This window comes from Sciurus carolinensis, chromosome 10, assembly GCF_902686445.1.
Source record: "Sciurus carolinensis chromosome 10, mSciCar1.2, whole genome shotgun sequence".
In the NCBI taxonomy this organism is placed as follows: domain Eukaryota; kingdom Metazoa; phylum Chordata; class Mammalia; order Rodentia; family Sciuridae; genus Sciurus; species Sciurus carolinensis.
Genome location: NC_062222.1, coordinates 101065526 through 101086853, shown reverse-complemented (window position 1 = coordinate 101086853; position 21328 = coordinate 101065526). Strand labels below are relative to the sequence as shown.

Sequence of the window (21328 nt, the reverse complement as noted above, 5' to 3'; positions counted from 1 at the left end):
CTAACACAACAAACTCATTAAGATCTTATTCTATGTTTCAACTAATTTTTTATAGTTTTATGTTTTACATTTATGCCTGTGATGCACTGAGTTAATTTTTGTATATGCTATGAAATAGGGATGAGATTCACTTTTTCTTGTATGCCTACTCAGTTCTGTACCATTTATTAAGAAGACTACTGTTCCAAGTATTCTCACCCCTTCGTTCAAAATTTATTGGCCATATACATGCAGGTGATTTATGACTCTTATTTTGTTCCAGTGATTTGTAGGTCTACCCATAACAAACACTCTTTTTTTTTTGCGGTACTGGGGATCGACGATACTCAGGGCCTTGTGCTTGCAAGGCAAGCACTCTACCAGCCGAGCTATCTCCCCAGCCCAGCAAACACTCTTAATTACTATAACTTTATAATGTTTACAAGTCTGGTAGTATATATCCTTAAGCTTCATGCTTTTTTCAAAGTTATTCTGCCTATACTAGGTCCTTTACATTTCCACATAAATGTTAGAATCAGCTTGTCAGTATTTGCCATTTACAAAAATTGAAAACCCTATTGGGGCTTGAATTGGGATTTCATTGAACATATATATAAATTTGGGGATAATTGGTATTCCAACAATGTTGTTTCTTATGATTCCTGAACTGTACATAGCTCTCTTTTAAAAATTGACTTTAATTTCCCTTAACAGCGTTTTATAGTTTCAAATATATAGATCTAGAATATACTTTGTTAAATGTATGCCTAAGCTATATTTCATGCTGTATTATAAGTAGTATTGTTTTTACCCTTATATCTTGATGTCTTGCTAAACTCACCTATTATGTCTGATATTTCTTTGGATTGTCTTAAGTACATAATCATGTCATCTGCAAGTATAGGCACTTCTTCCATTTCAACACATGTGCCTTTTGAAAGACACAGGGACATGTAGTACTGGCTAAGCATTTCACTACAATGTGGTAAGAACAGACATCTTTGCTGCCTTCTCCATGTAGGATGAAATCATTCAGTCTTTACCAGGGTACCTTAATTTATAGTGTTCATGTCTACATCCTTTCTGACTTTACCATTACATATGTTGATATATTTAGTTTTTTCATAGTTTTCCTTTATTTCATTTTAAAAACCCTTCTATTCCTAGCATGTTTATAGTTTTTTTTTTTTAATCATCAGTGCTTATTAAATTTTGGCTTTTCTTCATCATTGATATGCTCATCATTGATTAGTCTGTTAATGTCTGAAATTGCATTATTACTAATCTTGTATTTAACCAACCTCATAGGTTGGAATTATATTTAACCAATCTAGTAGGCATTTAACCAACCTAATTTCTCTGGGATAAAAGTTACTTGGGCATGATGGAGACTTTTTGTGTGTTTTCAGATTTGATTTTCTAACATTTACTAAGGGTTTCTGTTTGATATCAGGGCATTGCTGACCTGATAACAGCGACTTAGGACTGTGTATCCTCCTCTGTAATCTGAAGAAGTTTCGTATAACATTGATGTTTCTTCCCCAACTATTTAAGATATTTTAGTAGGGAAGCAACTTGAGATTAAAATTTTAAAATTTTTATCTTGAGGTTGGAGTTGTGGCCCAGTGGTAGAGCACTTTCCTAGCACATATGAGGCACTGGGTTTGATTCTCAGCACCACATAAATAAATAAAGACATTAAGTCCATCAACAACTAAAAAAAATTTTTTTTAATTATCTTCTAGGAAGACACATGAATTTATTGAGTACTTCCTTATTTTTTCAATGTCTGTAAAATCTGCAGTGACATTTCTTTCTTTCCTGATCCTGGTAGTATACAATCTTCCTCTCCCCTCATTGATCTTGCTAGAATTTTATCAGTTTTGTTGACATTTTGAGAACCATTTTTTTTTTTAAGGACCATTTTGATCTACCCATTTTCTCCTTTTTTTTTTTTTCCTATAGTTTGTTGATGTTTGCTTTTATTTTTATAATTTCCTTCTTTCTATTAAGTTTGGGCTAAATTTACTGTTATTCACTTCTTAAAGTAGATTACCTCACTGATTTTAGACTTCTTTTCTAATAAAAATATATTAAAAGCTATAAATTGAGCACTGCTTTTCATCAACCCCCAAATTATGTTTTCATTTTCATTCAGTCCAGAATATTTTGTAATTTCCCTGATGATTTCTTCATGAACCTGTGTCATTTAAAACAGCATTTTTCAATTTCCAAATATTTAGGACTTTTCCATACCAACAGGTATGGCCTAATGTAGTAAATGTGCTACTTATACTTGAAAATCATATATTATTTGACAGAGTATTCTATAAATGTCAGGGCAACTTGATTCATAGTTTTCATGTCTATGTCCTTTCTGATTATCAATCTATTTGTTTGATCAGTTACTGGGAAAGAGGTGTTGAATTACTCAACTCCAATTTTGGACCTTTCCCCCAACTTTTCATTTATGTCAGATTGCTTCATGTATTTATTGTTACCTGTTTTGGGATATATACATATTTAAGATTGATCATTTTTCTGAATTGACTCCTTTAATATTATAAAGTCTATTCCTAGTGGTAATGTTTTTCTGATAAAAATTACTGTAGACATTCCAGCTTCTTCATGATCAGTGCTGGTATGGTGCATCTTTTTCTATCCTTTCACTTTTAACCTCCATCTTTGTATCTAAAATGTCTCTTTTTACATGTAGTTGACTCTTGATGTAGACACACACACACTGCAACTTTTATTTCAGTCACACAAAAGAAGTTAGTGTGAAGGAAATTTAAATGAAATAATTACAGCAAAAATAGCAGGAAGCTGAAAATTTTAAAAGGAAGTACACCTAAAGCATGGGAATTCAACATTCATTAGTATTTCATCTTCAGTTTTGATTGACACTTAATGCTTGCAAATTTTTTTAAACTTTTACATCATTACGAGTATTCTGAAGAGATTATAACACCAGCACTAAGATTTGTACAATTTGTTTGTAATTTGCTTATTAGCCATTTACGTAGTATATAGTTCAGATTTGTCATAGGTTAGACAACAGGGTTGAGGAAAACAGTACCTACCTGTATTTAGAAGGCATCCCTTAAACTATAGTCAGCTTAAGACCAACAATCTGTAAGAGCACAAAACCATAATGTGATCCTAAGGAACATAATTTTGAGAAGGAAAATAACTTAAGTCTCTGTTTCCCATTTTAATTACTGAAATCTCTTAACAATAGAATGTCTGTCATTTATAATAGCAAATGTGTAGAGTAATTCAGACAAGCTTCTTGGAACCTATTAATAGCAGTCTGAGATAAAGCAAAATCATGGAAAATATAGCATGATTGAGCACTTTTCTTCTTGTCATTTCACACAATATTATATTATTAGACCAAGGCACAAAACACTAATTGCATTGTTACAGTTTGTAACATTGCATTGTTACAAATGTTCCTGTTAGACAATACAAAAATGTTCAGAAGTAAAATGATTAGATTATGAGAGATATAACCTCATCAGTGGGTTAATCCATATGATAGATTAATAATTTGAATGAATTACTGGATGGCAACTATAGGCAGATGGGGCATGACTAGAGGAAGCAGGTCACTTGAGGCCCTTAGGTATTGTGTTTTGGCCCTGGCTGCTTGTGTGCATGTGTGTGCTCACTCTCTGGCTACCATGAACTGAGCAGTTTTCCTTTGCCATATCCTTACACCATGATATTCTGCCTCATCTTGGACCCAGAGCAGTTGGAGCCTGCTGACCAAGGACTGAACCTCTGAAACTCTGAGCCCAAAATAAACTTTTCCTTCTTTAAGTTGTTCTTGTCAGGCATTTGGTCACAACACAACAAAAAGGCTGACTAACATTCATAAATCAGTTTATTTTATCATTTAGCATTTCATTTTAGTCTGTTACTTTGAACCACTTGTGTGTACCCAGTACTCTATCCTCCGTAGACTACTTAACTAACCCATCAAAATCAAAAGTGATTTCTGACCAGATTTATAGAGGACATAAACATTTATATTGTCAAAAGTATCTGCATAACCAAAAGTACAATAATAAAGATGAAAATGCTTCTATTTCCTTCAATGGTTCTTAGTTCGTTTTGTATCCAGACTGACAATCTCTGCCTTCTAGAGTGATTATTGTTCACTCTAGATAATAATAATAAAATAAAATAATTAAATAAATTATTATTTAATACAGTTGCCAACATGGTTGGTTTTGAATCTACTATCTCTCCATTTGTTTTCTCTGTCCATTCAGATTTTCCCTCCTACTTCCCCTTTCTTGTTGTCTTTTTTTATTGAGTACTTTTTAGTATTTCATTTTATTTTTGCTGTTGGCTAATTTTCTATTTTTTTAAGTGGTTACTTAAGGATGTGTGCATATCTAACTTATACAGTTCATCTTCAGGTAATATGCTACTTCTTGTACCATGTAAGAACCTTACAGCAGTATTCTTCCATTCTACCCTGTTCTTTGTGCCACTTTGTCATTTATTTTCATTTTATATGTGTTTGAAACCCCAGAATATGTTTTTGCCATTTTTTAAATAGTCTCTTAGCAAAACATAAAAATAAGTCAGGCATGGTGGTACATACCTGTTATTCCAGCAGCTCAGGAGGCCAAGATTGGAGTCTGGCCAAGTCCAGCCTCAGCAACTTAGGAAGGCCCTAAGCAACTTGGTAAAACTCTGTCTCAAAAAATACAAAGGTCTGAGGATGTAGCTTAGTGGTAAATTGCCCCTGGGTTAAATCCCAATTAAATCCTCAGTACCCTGCCACAGGGTGTAAAGCTTAGTGGTAGAGTGTTTGCCTATCATATGTATACACAGAAAAGAGATTATTTAAAGGCCTTTTATATTTCCTAACATATTAACTACTCCTGTCACTGTTTATTGCTTTGTACAGATCACAGTTAGCATTTGGTATCATTTACTTTATACATAAAGAATTTCTTTTAACATTTCTTTTAGTGAAAAACTACTGGCAACAAAATCTCAGGGTTGGTTTGTTGTCTTTTAAAATCTTTGTATTTAGTTTGAAAAGAGAATTTTTTGATTGTAGAACTCTTAGACTGACAGACTTTTAAGTACTTTGATTATATTCCATTGTTTCTTGGCTTATATCATTTCTGTTGAGAAGTTTGATATTTTATCTTTATCTTTTCTTCCTCTTTATTTTTGAAGGAGGTCTTTATAATTTTTTTGAATATATTATTTGCTTTCAGAAATTTGATCATGAAGTTCTTTCATGTGGGTTTTCCTCCTTTTTTGTTTTACCCTACTTGGAGTTTCTTTTGTGCTGCTTAGATATGTGATTTATAGTTTTCATCTAATTGGAAACTTAAGGCATCGTTCCTTCAATTTTTTTTTTTTCCCTGTTCCACTCATTACATGCACCCCAAATCTAGGACTCAGTTACATATATTAGACTACATTATACTGGTCCATAGGTCACTGAAACTTTGTCCTTTTGTTTTATGAGATACACACATACACGTGCTTTAGTTTAGATCATTCCTCCCTCACCCTACCCACGCCTGTCCAATACTGGGGATTGAACCCAGGGCCTTACACATATTAGGCAAGCACTTTACCATTGAGCTATATCCCCAGTTCTTTTTTTTTTTTTTTTTTTTTTTTTTTTTTTTTTTGCATTGTTACAGTTTAGGTATGTGGTATCCCCCAAATGTTCCTGTTAGATAATACAGAAATGTTCAGAAGTAAAATGATTAGTGCTTTTAGTTTTTTGAACTTTATTTTGAGACAAGGTCTTGCTAAATTGTCCAGGCTAGCCTCAAACTTAAAATGCTCCTGCCACAACCTCCCTCCTGAGCTGGAATTATAGGCCTGTGCTACTGCACCTGGCTAGATCATTCTTATTGTTATGTCTTCAGGTGCCAACTCTTCTGCAGCATCTGACCTGTATTAATTCCCTTCCATCCAGTGAATTTAGCATTTTAGATGTATTCATCTTTAAAGATTCCATCCACTTCTTTTTAAAAAAAATCTCTTATTTTTCTCATTGTTTATTGTTTTTATATCATTGAGCATATCCAATAGTTCTTTTAGAGTCCTTGCTTGCTAATTAGGCATTCCTATCACTTCTTGATCTGTTTTTATTAACTAATTTTTCTCCTGGTGTTATTGTTTTTTTGCTTATATTTAGTAGTTATTTATTGAATAGTGGACATTGTAGAATTTTACATTATTCTGTAATAGATTTGTCTTCTTTTAAATAGTGTGATTTTGTTATGGCAAGTAATCACATTATTAGTGGATCAGTTTGACCTTTTCTAGCAGAGATCAATGAATGTTTTCTTAAGGGCCATATAATAAATATTTTAGACTTGCGGGCTGTATGGTCTTTGTAACAACTGCTGAACTCTACCAAAATAGCTTGAAAGTACCAATAGACAATATATTTTTAAAATGGGTGTTGCTGTATTCTAATAAACTTTGTTTACAAGAACAGTTGACTTGCCCATCAGCAATAATTTGCTAAACTCTGCTTTAGAGGCTTGTTTTTTTTTTTTTTTTAACTTTGTTAGAGTAGCCTTTATTCAAGAGCTACTTTATTCCCCCTGTTAAGGCCTAACCCTTTTGGAATATCTCCTAGATGTTTGGCAAGGACTCGCTACTATAGCAGGTTGAAACTCAAATGTGGAGTTTTGTATGGGCTTTAGCAACTGTTCAATTTACAGTGCTTCAGTCTTTTCTTGCCCAGTCTGACAGAGCTTTAACTCTATACTTATCCAGCGTAGTATTCGATTCAGCCAAAGATTCAAGCAGACTTCTGAGCTAAGTTCTGGAGGTCTTCTATTCATCTTCCGCTCTGAGGTACTATGCCTCTCAAATTCTGGTTTTTGTCTTCTCTACAAAAGAGCTTCAATCTGTGTGGGTGTTGTGGCTTGGACCTAGAAATGTGCTTAAAAAGCTCATGTTTTGAAAGCACAATCCCCATGCAGGAATGTTCAGAAGTTAAATAATTGGATTATGAAAACTGTAACCTCATCAGTGGATTAATCCTTCAGTAATTCAAATGAACTACTGAGTGGTAATTGTAGACAGGTGGGGTATGACTGGAGGAAGTAGTTCACTGGGGGCATGCCCTGTAAGATTATGTTTTGTCCCTGGCTCATTGCTCACTCACTTTCTCTCTGCTTCTCGACTACCATAAGCTGAGCAGTTTTCCTTCACCAGCTTTTCTGTCTTGCTTCAGGCCCAGAGCAATGAACTGACCAACTATGCACTGAACTTCTGAATTGATGAGCCCAAAACAAACTTTTCCTCCTCTAAATTGTTCTTGTTAGGAATTTTGGTCACAGTCACAAAAAACTAACAGTAGGATACTCCTCTCTGATCTACAGCCCAGATAATGTCTTCCAGGTGGGAAGTAGAGAGTGGAGGGGAATGGCCAGGTAGACCATAGAACTCTGTCTTATTTGTTTTCCTTCTTGCAGAGATCATGTTCTTACACCCCCTGTTGTCCAGTATTTTAAGTCTTTAGTATATTTTGTCCAGTTCTGTAGGTGTTTTTAGCAGGAGAATAAGTTCCTTTCCCATTTCTTTATGTTGACTAGAAAATCCTAGTTTTTAAATACATACATTTAAATACGTATGGAATATAATGTGGAATTTAAATATTCCATTTCAGACTTATTTTTGTGAAAGTGGTATCTGAGCTCCCATATATATTTTTTAAAAGCTCTTAAGGATGCTGATGCACAGACAAGTTTGAGAATCATGGTTGTAAGGGTCTTGGAGCCAAACAGAGATAATTTGAGTATATCAAGCAATGAGGTCCAGTTTATATTCAGCACAATGGTGCTAACATTTGGAACTTTAGTCAGAATGAGGACAGGCTCCTAGCTAGGAGGGAAGAGGGCTATAAACAAAAAACTATTGAAAGGGAAGTAGGAGGTGAATTTTTCCTATTTTGAAGTTTTTTGTTTGTTTTTGTGGTGCTGGGGTTTGAACCCAGTACCTTGTGCTTGCAAGGCAAGCACTCTACCAACTGAGCTATCTCCCCAACCCCCTATTTTGAAGTTTTGAAGCGAAGTCTCATCCTCTCTCCCAAAGACCAGATGAAATTAGTGTCCAGACTCATCCCTGTCCTGACATCATTGTGGTAGACCTTACTGCCACTTTTGGCCTACAGATCAATTGGTAGAAGTGAGGAAAATGAAAATGTGTAGAATAATCTATCTTTATGGTCCAGGCTTTCCCTCTACTCATATACTACTCGAACTAATGGAGGTCAAGTGAGAGTAGTTATCTTTCTACCTCTGATCCCTTTTCCCTCTGCTGCCCTCTCTCCCTCATTCTGATTCCCTACCCCAGAATTCTTCATTAGGTAAAGCATGTTATATTGTGTGTAGCCTCCTTTGGGCATGTGAGGAAACTAGAACTGGTGCCCTCTCAGAAGTGAGTTATCCAAACATAAAGCAAGCAGAGAAGGATGAACGTATACCCCAGGAAGTCTGAACTTACATTGCAGAGCAACCCACTGCAACAGTAAAATTTATTTTGAAGTCTTGTTTTGACTTAGAAATCAATGCACATTATACATTTTATTCTTTTGTGTATCAGTATTTGTTTTTATATAAATGTTTTATTTAGTAAAATTGACATTCCAGAAAAATATACCATCTTTATTCTGTGACATCATAGACCTCTTTATAAGCCCCTAGATTTGTAAGTTCCTTGCTTTGCAATGCACAGCAATAGGGGATTTTTTTTCTTTTTAATTCTTAATTCCTAAATTTTTAGTTATATTTTGATACCAGACTTTGGAGTTACAACCAACAGATATATTTGTTTACATGAGTGTTTCTCTAGGGAGAGAAATGAGTTTCAAATTCTAGACAATAATCTGATAGCCCTGCCCACCCCCACTTCTAAAATGTTCTGATGTGACCCTAGTTAGTTGCTACAGTTAAGAATCCTATAGTGCCATTTGTCTTCCAAAATTGTGGGTTCCAAGCTGTGAAAACATTTTTTAAGGACATTTGTAACCTTCCGAATGAGGACTTGGTTATTTGGAACCAGTTATCTTTTTTCCTTTTAATGACCCAGAAATATTCTTTATTCCTTACATGTCTATTAGAGTGAAGTTTCATGAATACAGATGTACTAGTACCCAATCATCCGTTGTAATATAAAGCAGTGTTTTCACTTACACTTGGTTTCCACTCAAATCATTGGTTTCTCTTTACCGTTTTACAGTACCTTCTCCAGGCAAATTCCGCTCCCCTGTAGCACCATCTCCTTTGGCTCTTCGGCAACCAGTGAAAGCATTTAGTAACCATGGCTCTGGTTCTTCTGGTAGCCAAGAAACAACACAGTTCACACAAACCACCTCCTCACCTGGGCCTCCTATGGTTCAAAACACAGTCCCAGCAAATCCTCCCAGCAATATCAACAGCACCACTCTAACGAGACCTGCAGGGACAACCGCAATGAGAAGTGGATTGCCCAGACCCAGTGCCCCTTCTGCTGGGGGTATACCAGTGCCTCGCAGCAAACTTGCACAGCCTGTTCGCAGGTAAGTGACTGTTTCAGCATTCCTGAGCATAAGAAACTGAGCAGACTGAAATTAGCTTCTACATTTGATAGTGAACATGGAGAACCATAGTACGTTCCCACTAACATCTTAGTACAATTTAAATGAAACATTACTGCATTTTTCTGAAGAAATCCTCATTTGGAAATGATACTAGTTTGGTACAGATTAAATTTATCCAGATGTCTAATATGTTCAAAAAATCTCCTAGGAAAAAAAAAAATCATTTCAATTTCATTGTGATATTTGATCATTTGAATATAATGATGTTTAATAAAGATGATAAAAATGTGATAGACTCTTGAGTGATATTTGAGATAAAACTTAGAGCTGCCAAATCTTAGTAGAATTTATAAGCCTGGTACAGTTTTCAAACCCGGGCACAATTCAGAATTATCTGTGGAATTTTTTAAAAATGTAAAGGCCTAAATTTTCCCCCACAGAGTCTAACTTAGTTGATCAGACACGGGGCCCAGAATCTGTGTATGTGTTGTTTCTTTGGTTTATATGTTTGTTTAACATATAAACAAACATTTCAGGTGATTCTTCAGGTGATTCTCATCCCAACCAGGTTGGGAACCATGACTCTTAATTTTTACCGTTCAAAAATGGAATTGTCACCATCAATAAATTTGGGTGTCAACTATAATTAAACTTCAAATATTTATTTGCTTATAAAAGTGCTTTTATTCCCTAAGTAGTTAAACTGGATTACATGTACTTCCTTATTTTTAATGTAAACAGTTTTCCAAATTCAGTAGTAAAGTGCAGTGGCTTTTTGCACTCCCTGCACTGTGCTAAATAACTTTTACTTTGGTTAATATTCATAATAATGAATAGGTGCTCTTATTATTCCTGTTTTTTAGAGGAAGATATTGAAATCTAATGAGATTAAATAATTTGCCTGCAACCACACAAATTATGAGGCCTTTAGTTCCAAGTATGTCTGACTTCAAAGCCCTTTTAGCCAATATCCCTTACTGCATCTTCAGTGATGGTGACACAAAGCCTCTCACATCACACTCATCATTCTACCTCTCAAAACAATAAGTTGGTTATCCATGTGGTAGAAAAGGTGAGACAATCTTTCCCTTACGTGAGTAACTGTGTTGACAAGGGGACTGGAGAAGTCACCGTGAAACTTGAAAGTTATTAAAAGGCTGAATAAAGGAAGGTTGTACAAATAGCTATGTAGAGCTTTGGACTTAGTAGTTTTCTGAAAGAAATGCCACCTGAAAAATAATACATGTGAGAGATAGTGTGGTAGTGTTTGTGAAGACACACAAATCATTATAAAATTGCTTTATTTCAGATCCTTGCCAGCTCCTAAAACCTATGGTAGCATGAAAGATGACAGTTGGAAAGATGGCTGTTATTGACCAGCAAAGACAAGAATGCAGAGGTCCACGGCTTCATGGATACCCCTTCACCAAGCTAAAAACAACTTTTATATGCAGACTGTTCAGATAAGACTCTTGGGATTTATAAAATCCCAGCCCTCTCTGTCTTATTAGCACAAACCGACAGAGATGATCAAGCAGCACTTTAATGACATTTAACATCTGATGTGTTTGGTAATCATACAATCACTCTACATGGAATCACTTTTGGTTTTGTTTACTAGAACCTCGGTTGATTTTTTAATATTTGACAAAGGCCAATATCTGGGCAAATACCTAATGGATGCCAAAGAGAAATGCCCATTTGTAAATGAGAGAGTACCTTTGTGCACAAGAAAATGGTGAATTTAGGCTATCTAAAACTTCACATTCAACCTAATTTACTGTATAAATGGTATCAATAAATATTTGTGTTTATGAGAACTAATATTCTGACTAATTATCTAAAGTGATTCACTTCTCCATAAAATGAGGTTAAGATTTGGGGTTGGAAGGAGAATGGGAGGAGGAAACCCAGGCTAGAGATTAAAATATGGTACCTACACTTAAAAGAACCTACGAATTATTTTTTCAGATTCATTGGAAAAATTATTTATTCTTAAATTTTGGACACAGCTCATATCACCACCACCAGATAGTGTTACAGTGTGCATCCATCATGTTGCATTGACACATTGGACTTACATGTGTTTGTTTTGATTGCCAAAAGGGCTCAATATCAGTTGTACAATCTTTCTAAACTTTATAGTTCCTGGCTCAGGAAGATGGCCTTTGCTACTGAAGCCAACTTCTTCACATGCTGTTATCTGTCACAGAATTAAGAGTTCTCATTTCTAGATTGGCAGGTTTCCATGATGGGAAAGAACAAGTGCGTGTCTTTATTCTTGATAAACACCACCTCAGTGCTTATTACAACCTGGAACAAAACCATACAGTGAGAGAGAGGGGGGTAAAAATCTATGCATTTAACCTACAAAGTCTCTGTGATGACAGTTGAATTGTTGCTATTAAGTGGCATAACAGTCTATTATGTGGTAGGAAAATATAGCCGCTAAATCCTACTTAGGTTGATTCACTTTATACTGAGTAACTGTATAAAATCTTTTGAAAATACTGTCCCTTTTGACTTAAATTCTGCCTTACATCAATTTTTGCATTTTTGGTAACAAAGCTACTATATCTGACTCTAACCTGTTAAATAAATACTTGCTCTCTAATGGCTCTTATATACCATCCTTGAAATCACCTGTTTTTGTTTTATCAGATTATTATTTCTTCTGTAGCAGACTTCGCATTTCTGACATGAGGTCTGTTTTTAAGTACTTAAAATATTGGCAGTTGGGTCACCTAAAAGATTTTAGAGATTTAAACTTCATTTTCTGTTAATCAAAGACATTCTGTAAGTTGGCAAAAGAAATTGAGAGAGAAGTGGAAGACAATATGCAGAAAAGCATCGCGGTTGATAGGGTAAAAGAATGGTAAAACCAAAACTCCCATTTTGCTGACTGACACCTGGGGTCGTTTTTATTGGCTTAACCATTAGGGAGGCATTGGGTTAGTGCAAGCAGCTGCAGATTTAAACTGCCAGTACGGTGTATTTTGGTGTACTTTGCAAGGAAGAAATTATATCCTTGAATTTCAAGGTGATGGGGTGGGTCTGGAAAGAATGATGCCAGAATTCTACATGATAATGAACTGAAAAATGTTGCTTTTTCAGAGGAAAATAAAGCATCTGCTTTGGTGAGGGGGGTTATCTCATGTAAATCTAAGTAAATAAAGAATTAGCCATTGTCTCATTTTAAAATAACATCCATAAAAAACAAAACAGGTCTCCATTTTCAGTGCAACATTTCAAAAAAAGTATATGCTGCAATCTAATAATTAAAAGGAATTTTAACCCTGTTATGAAACATCCTATACCTTTTTAGTTAGATAATCAGTTTCAAAAGGAATATTCAGGTTATTTAACTTTGTTTTTAAATGGCTGCATCAGAAAAAATGTCTATTTTTTTTTAATTAAACTATTTCATCACTTGTTAAAAACATATTTTGGATCTAAGTTTGGGAAAGTATAATTTTACCTGCTGTTGTACTACCACAGATTATTGGCTTTTAGTTTCCTAAAGAGAAAAAAAAATTGCCTTTTTACTAGAAAGCCTTTGTGTATTGCCAGTTTTTCTGTTTGGGAAAATCTAAGGATTTACTGTGGTTAGTCTTACAGAAGAAATGTGGATTTGATAAACTAGTGCCTATGATTTTAACTTATGTTTGATATATAGTAGTAAGGGTTTTATGAATGTTATTTTGTGCCAACAGCCCAGAATTGTCATTTATATGTAAGCAGAAAGCTATGAACTCTGCTTCCAAAGTTATTTAATTTTCTCAGTGTTTGAATGTTATTTTTTGTAAGTGTGTTAATAAAAGTGTAAAGAATTGGAAAAATATAAATATTCTTAACTCAAGCATTTGCTGGATCATTTTTCTACAAAACTTGTTTGTATAATATTAAGCGCTCTCTGAAGAGTTGACTTTTTTCAGTTTTCATACCCTGGAAATCACATTTTGTAAAACTGGGGACCATTCATAATTGTCAGATACTTTTTAAAATTATCTCAAAACATCACTTTTATAAAAAAAAAAAAAAAAAGTTTTTTTGAAAGAAAATGAGATATGTGGCCCCAGATGTTTGTATAACTCTAGGATGATCTAGACTATGTATGTTAAAATTGACTTTCTATTGACTGTACAGGTGTCCATTTTTGACATTACGCATGGTCCTTTTAGATCACATGAAATTTGATTTGCAAACATTTCTATAGCCGAACTTGTATGTGTGGTTGCCTCCTTAATAAACAGCCTGACCATAATGTTTATTATTAAATTTATATTTGTTTTTCAAGTGTTTTATTAATTTCTGGATATGGTAAGATTTCTTCTTCCCCCAAATGCCTACAACTGATTTTAATAAATTTCTCAGTTGGTTTTTTTAAATACACAACCCCAATCTTATTTCCCTTTCAGTCTTAGTCTTCTTGGCATTGAATTATGTCATATTCTCTCTGTCCTAGTTATTTCATATGTGGATTGTTTGGAGTAAATTTGTAGTTTACTCCAAATCGGTTTTCTTGGAACTTTTTCACATGCTATGAATTGGTGTCTAGTTAGGAAAATCTAGCATATATAAAATAAACAAACAAACAAAAAAAAACTAAGTGTTTCCAAGAGGGAAAATTAATGCATTTTCAAACGAAATAAATACATGCATTTTTTTTTTTTTTATGGGTGGAAAAACTAAGACTTGTACACTATTTAAGGAGTTTCTACATGTTGCCTTAGGGGAAGTATTTGCAGTGTCTCATTTTACAGTCTCTGTGAAACAAAACTGACACCCTTATGTTTGAATTTTTCTCCAAGCCAACCAAAAAACTTGAACCATTTAATCATAATCAAACTTCAGTATACACGAGTCAATGAATTAGAAGTTTACCTAAACTTACTATATATTCAGTGTAGCAGGAAAGCTCATAAAGAGGTTTTGTGAAATATTTGCCATTGTCAGAGTTTACTTTGAGTTACAAAAGCAGAATAAATGTTAGAAATTTTTTAGAGAAAGTAACTGGACTGGTGGGAGGGAGTAAAAGGTTGAGTGCAAAGCTAATTTGCAACCACTAATATATTTCAAATGATCCTAAATAGAAGTCTGGGTGAGCTCAATGGCCCTCTGGTTAGCAGTCTGAAAATGGAATGGATTTCACGCTCCAGCCTTATTGACTACAACTCACTTTAAACATGCCAATTTCAAACCAATACTTAATGTTTTCTCTTTACAAACAAGAAGGATAACCAGGTGCGGTGATGCAAGCCTATAATCCCAGTGACTTGGGAGGCTGACACAGGAGGATCGCAAGTTCCAGGCCAGCCTCAGCAACTTAGCAAGACCCTAAGCAACCTGATGAGACCCTGACTCAAAATACAAAGGGCTGGGGATGTGGCTTAGTGGTAAAGCACCCTTGGGTTCAATCCCCAGTACCAAAGAGGAAGGAAGGATTGGGAATGATTGGTCAGCAGGCACAAAATTACAGAAGGAAGATCTGGTGTTTTGTTGAACAGTAGGATGACAATTTACAGTAATGTGTTTCAGAATAACTAGAAGGGTTATTTTGAATGAACTCACCATAAAGGCATGATAAATATTTGAGGCAATGGATATGCTAAATACCCTGATTTGATCATCACACATTGTGTATCAGAGCTATAACCACTGAGCAATAACCACTGAGCACGGTATTGCACACCTGAAATTCCAGCTACTCAGGAATTTGAAGCAATAGGATCACAAGTTTAAGACCCTCTTGGGCAACTTAGACTCTGTCTCAAAATTTAAGAAAGGTCTGAGATGTAGCTCAGTGGTAGAGCATTCGCCTAGCATGTGTAAAGCTTTGGGTTCATTCCCAGCATAAGCGGGAAAACAAACAGGTCAGGATACAACTCGGTGATAGAGTGCTTGCTCAGTGCATGCAAGGCCCTGAGTTTAGTCTCCCCAGCACCACAGAATACAAAACAAGAAAATCTCTACACAATTGCAATGCATAAAGAAGGGAAAGAATCCTTATTTTTGATGATTTTGACAATAAGACACATTGCTTTAAAAAGTCAAGGAGAAAAAACAGTGGTTGCCTGCAATCCCACCATCCAGAAATATTGAATCATCTAACATGGTTATAAAATATTAAATAGAGCTGGGCATGCTGGTGCATGCTTGTAATCCCAGTGACTCAGGAAGCTGAGGAAGGAGGATTGCAAGTTCCAGGCCAGCCTCACCAACAAAGTGAGGCCCTAAGCAATTTAGTAAGACTGTCTTAAAATAAAAAATAAGTGCTGGGGATGATGTGGCCCAGTGGTAAAGAGCTTTGGTTTCAACCCCAGTACCCACCCAACCACCAAATTAAATAGTCTTTTAAAAATGAGGAAATGTTTTTCACATAAAATACTGGTATGAGTTTGCTTTTGCACAGAAGTTTACACTAACTGCTATTGAAAACTTGGTACATATCTTAATTCCTAATTGCTGATATTTCTGGATAAAATCATATAACTTGTTTGTATTGTATTGCTTTTATAAAGAAATTATGCCTCTGTTATATAAATTATAAAATGATAGTAAATTATAAAGAAAAAGCACTTCATAGGTAATCAACCTTAAATTTGAAGATACTCCATTTTCTTTTTTTCCCCTTAACTATGAAGTTACCGATAACTGCCATGATTTAGATGAATTCTGCTGTGCAAAAACAGACAAAAACACTTGGCTCCTGAAGGAGTATAAAATATTAATTCCAAAACTTGAACAAATCTATATTATTAGAGTTCTTCATACATTATCCTTTATTGATGCTGGAGTGCCTGTCCCAGTCTCCAAGAGATGAAAAGACACTATTGGTTGAATACAATGACAGGTTTGGGGGGGGTTGGGTTTGTTTTCGTGCTAGGGATTGAATCCAAGACCCTGTGCGTGCTAGGCAATCACCCTACCACTGAGCTGCACTCCCCCAACTCCCACCCCACTTACATGATGTCAGTTTTAGAATACTTTTTAGGGGCTGGGATTGTGGCTCAGTGGTAGAGCGCTTGCTTAGCATGTGTGCACTGGGTTCAATCAGCACCACATAAAAATAAAGGTATTGTGTCCACCTGCAACTAAAAATTTTTAAAAAACCTTAAAATACTTTTAAAGAAATAACAGACACAACCAAATAAAGAATTGAGATCATCTATATTAGAGTTCTGCTTCATCATTGAAGGGTTGTGAAAACATTTCTGTGTCCCACCCCCACAGTAGAATCTCATCTGAAGTTCAAAATGTCTAAGGTTAGGTGCCCATTCCTAGACTAATTGAGTGTAGTCAGAGGATTAAAGTCATGACACGATAGCTCTCCATGAAAACCACATGGACAGAATGGGAGAAGGCCATTTTCCATGTCTGCGCAAGTGGGCCAAGTCCTGAGCAAACAGAAGAGTAGGTCCACATCACAAATGCCTGAATGCATAAAATAGAATTATTTCAGGTCAGTGGCATAGTATCCTGCAGGAAGCATTTGTAGTGAGGAGATTCCAGCAGCTTTTGCGCTCTCGGCTCAGTTGTTCACAAGACTCAGCATCACCTGTCCTTCCACTCTAGTGGGCACCTCGATAGCCTCCTTATCAATTCCCCTTCATGCACGGGCCAGTTTAAGCTAAGACTCTGTCATTTACAAACAGTAGGAAGAGTTAATTTTTCAAATGTTTTAAAAATTGATACATCGGATGTACAGAAAAGTGTACAAAATATATGTTTACCTCGAAGAATTACTACTAAGTGACTACATGTGTGTCCATCATGTATGTTAGGGTAGTCATAGCACCCCAAAAGCTCCTGATGCCACTATTTCCTTCTTTCTCTTCCTTCTCTAACAACTGTCCTCATTTCCAACATTAGAATATAACTTTTCCTCCTTTTGCACTTTATCTAAAAAGAATCAAATTGTATTTTCTTTGATTAAAAGCTAAAAATAGTTTTTTCTCAGACTGCCACTAAACAACAAAAATAAGAGGCATCCAGGTTGCTGTTGTCCCTATAGTTTTTTCATGGCCCTTACTGTATTATATAGCAGATACACAGATATAGTGCAATCTGTCCATTTTAATGTTAAAAGACAGTTGGGTTGTTTGCAGTTTGGGGCTCTTAAAAATAAGGCCGCTAGGGCTGGGAGCACATGCCTGTAATCCCAGTGGCTCTGGAGGCTGAGGCAGGAGGATCACAAGTTCAAAGTCAGCCTCAGCAACAGTGAAGCGCTAAGCAACTCAGTGAGACCCTGTCTCTAAATAAAATACAAAAAATGATTGGGGATGTGGTTAGTCCCCCTGGGTTCAATCCCCAGTACCAAAAACAAAACAAAACAACAAAAAAGGCAGTTCTGAATTTCAGACACAGTAAAGGTGGAGTGAGCCACAAAAGCTTCTCTCCCACTGAACAAACTAAAATTTCTGGACAAAAGGCAACTGAGAACACTGGGGAGAAAAAAAAAAAAAAAACAAAAAACAAGTGAATTGGGGAGGAGGATTAAAGCTGAAGACACAAGCAAGGGTGAATTCCCCATTTTCCCCCTTTTCTCTCTTGGCCCGGAGTCAAAGGATGGCACCCAGAATTAGTGCCATATTGGCACCTCTAGCAGGTTAAAATCCAAGGAAAACCCCCAAATCAAAAAAAGGAGTTCCTGGAAGCTAGCTAGTGACTGTCTTTATTTTCTTTCTTCTCTCATGACTTATGGTGATTAAGCCACCAGGAAAGTCCTGGTAGCAAGTGGTGCCAACAGATAAAATTGACGGAACACTTTCTTACAGGGAAAATGGGGAACGAGCCCTTGCAGTCTGAGTGTGGAGGTGATATTTCTGTTTACTCTTTGCCCTGAGGATGGCCTAAATTGTACAGTAGTAGTGATGGAACAAAAATTCCAAGAGACACCCCATATTTCTGACCAGAGGGCAGGGAAAAGGATCCTTTTTGGGGCAAGAGGGGAAGCCAGAGAGAGCTGGAGAAGGCGTCCCCTTATTCTGTTTTAATTAGCACAAGCTCCCAGCTTACCTCTGAGCTGCACTCTCTGGACAAACCCAAAGCAGCACAGCAAAGACTGAAAACTGAATTCTACTCTTTGAACCATTATCTAAGACACAGACTACTAAGTCATGTATAAGATAGATCCAACATACCAAAAAAGGAGAGAAAAAAAAAACCTTGTAAAGTGAACAGACACAGGAACCACAGCCACAGAAGATGACACAGAACTTTTGGTCTGAACCTGTCTAGGTTGATGGTTAAATTCCTATTCCCTAGGATATCTGAAGAAGACCTGGAGTATAAACTATATATTGAAAATGTCCAGCCCTGACATACAGAGAACCAGGAAAATGTGATAAATTCTCATGAAAAAGAGACAACAGATGTCAACACAGATGTTCCAGCTGTTGGAATTATTAGACCTCAAGGCAGCTGTTGTAATCATTTTAACTTAAGCACACATGAAATATTCACTGAAATAGATTATATATATATCATAAGACAAACTTTAACAAATTTAAGAGAACTGAGATCATACAAAGTGTGATCTGTGACCTTAAAAGAATTAAAGCAAAAATTGATTATAGAAAGATAATTGTAAAATACAAATATTTGGAAATGTTAGAATATTACTTATAGCCCATGAATCAAAGACAAAGACAAGTACCATCAGAAATACTTTGAACTGAATAAAAATGAACATACAAAACATCAATTTGGGGGAAACAGTGAATAGAAGGGAATGAATAGTATTAAGTGCCTAATGAGGAAAAATGTAAGAGGTAGAATAGTGGTTTTTCAAAAACATCCACATCCTAATCCCTGGAACCCATTACTATTAGATTATGTGGCAAAGGAGAATAAGGTTGCTACCCAGTTTACTTTAAGATGGACGGATTATCCAGGTCTGCCCCAAATAATCACAAGGATTCATACACCTGGAAGAGAGAGACAGCAAGATGGCAACACAAACAACATGGTGGGAAAATGGGGCCATGAGCCATGGAGTGCAGGTCACCCAGGAGCTAGAGAGGCAAGGAAACAGATTCTCCCAGAGCTCAAGAGGAATAAAGCCCTGCCAAAGCCTTGGTAGCCCAGTGAGACTGATTTCAGATTTCTGGCCATTAAGTTTGTAGTAATTTGTTGCAGCAGTATTAGGAAATTAATAAAGGAAGGTCCCAAGTGGATTATCTAAGTGTCTACCTTAAGAAACTAGAAAAACAAGCAGATATGTGGGACCTATAAAAAATTGAGCAACAAATTTACAGTAAGTAGTATATTCATAGATCAGGGAAATTAAAAACAAAATCAGTGAAAGCAACATTAATGCTTCTGTGTATTTTCTTAGACATGTGCATGCATTTCTGTTGCATATCTAAAGGAACTGCTAGATAAATCAATGTGCATATGCTCAATATTTGCCAAAGTGTTTTCTAAAGTTGTATGATTTGCATTCCTATCAGTGCATGACGACTACGATTGTTCCACATCCTTCCAACATTTGCTACTGACAGTACCTTTTATTTTAGTCATTCTGAATATTTTATGGTTTTAATTTTCATTTCCTTGATAACCAATGATGGTTAAGTACTTTTTCACAGTTTCTGATCATTTGGATAATCACTTTATAAAGTCTATATTCCAATCATTTGCCTTTTTTTATTCTGATATTTGATTTTTATTTGTTCTTTTTAGATATACATGACAGTAGAGTATATCTTGACATTATACATACATGTAGTATAACTTATTCTAATTAGAATCCCTTCCTTGTGGTTGCACATTATGTGGAGTTACACTGGTCATATATTCATGTATAAGGATAGGAAAGTTATGTCTGATTCATTCTACTGTCTTTCCTATTCCCAACGCCTCCCTTTTCTTCATTCCCCTTTGTCTAATACAATGAACTTTTAATCTTCCATCCCTATCCTCCCTTGTTGTGGGTTAGCCTCCATAGATCAGAGAGAACATTCAGCCTTTGGTTTTTGGGACTGGCTTATTTCACATAATATAATATTCTCCAGTCCATCCATTTACCAGCAAATGCCATAATTTCATTCTTCTTCATGGTTGAATAATAGTCCATTGTGTATATATACCACATTTTCCTTATTCATTCATCTGTTGAAGGGCACCTAGTTTGGTTCCACAGTTTGGCTATTGTGAATTGAGCTGCTGTGAACACTGATGTGGCTGCATCACTGTAATATGTTGATTTTAAGTCCTTTGGGTACAAACCAAGGAGTGGGGTAGCTGGGTCAAATGGTGGTTCCATTCCACATTTTCTTAGGAATCTCCACACTGCTTTCCATAGTGGTTGTGCCAATTTGCATTCCCACCAGCAATGTATGAGTGTACCTTTTTCCCCACATCCTTGCCAAAATTGTTGCTTATGTTCTTGATAATTGCCACTCCGACTGGAGTGAGATGGAATCTCAGTGTAGTTTTAATTTCCATTTCTCTAATTGCTAGAGATGTTAAACATTTTTTCATATATTTGTTGACCATTCATACTTCTTCTGTGATGTGCTTGTTCAGTTCCTTTGCCCATTTATTGATTGGGTTTTTTTTTTTTTTTTTTTTTTTTTTTTTTTTTTTTTTTTTGGTGTTAAGTTTTTTAAGTTCTTTATATATCCTGAAAATTAGTGCTCTGAGATGCCGGTGGCACAGATTTTCTCCCATTCTCTAGGTTCCCTCTTCACATTCTTGATTATTTCCTTTGAGGAAGAAGCTTTTTAGTTTGATACCATCCCATTTATTGATTCTTGA

The 21328-nt window shown here is 35.7% G+C and overlaps 1 protein-coding gene across 2 annotated transcripts in view; it reads left to right on the top strand.

Moving 5' to 3' along the window:
- Slain2 (SLAIN motif family member 2) overlaps positions 1-13617 on the top strand; it is a 62784-nt gene extending 49167 nt beyond the window's left edge. For both annotated transcript variants that reach the window (XM_047566514.1, XM_047566513.1), the window contains 2 exons: positions 9226-9544; positions 10875-13617. In XM_047566514.1, coding sequence (XP_047422470.1) covers positions 9226-9544; positions 10875-10941 — 386 coding nt within the window. In that variant the 3' untranslated portion in view covers positions 10942-13617. The remainder of the gene's footprint in view (positions 1-9225; positions 9545-10874) is intronic.
- The last annotated feature ends 7711 nt before the right edge of the window (positions 13618-21328 follow it).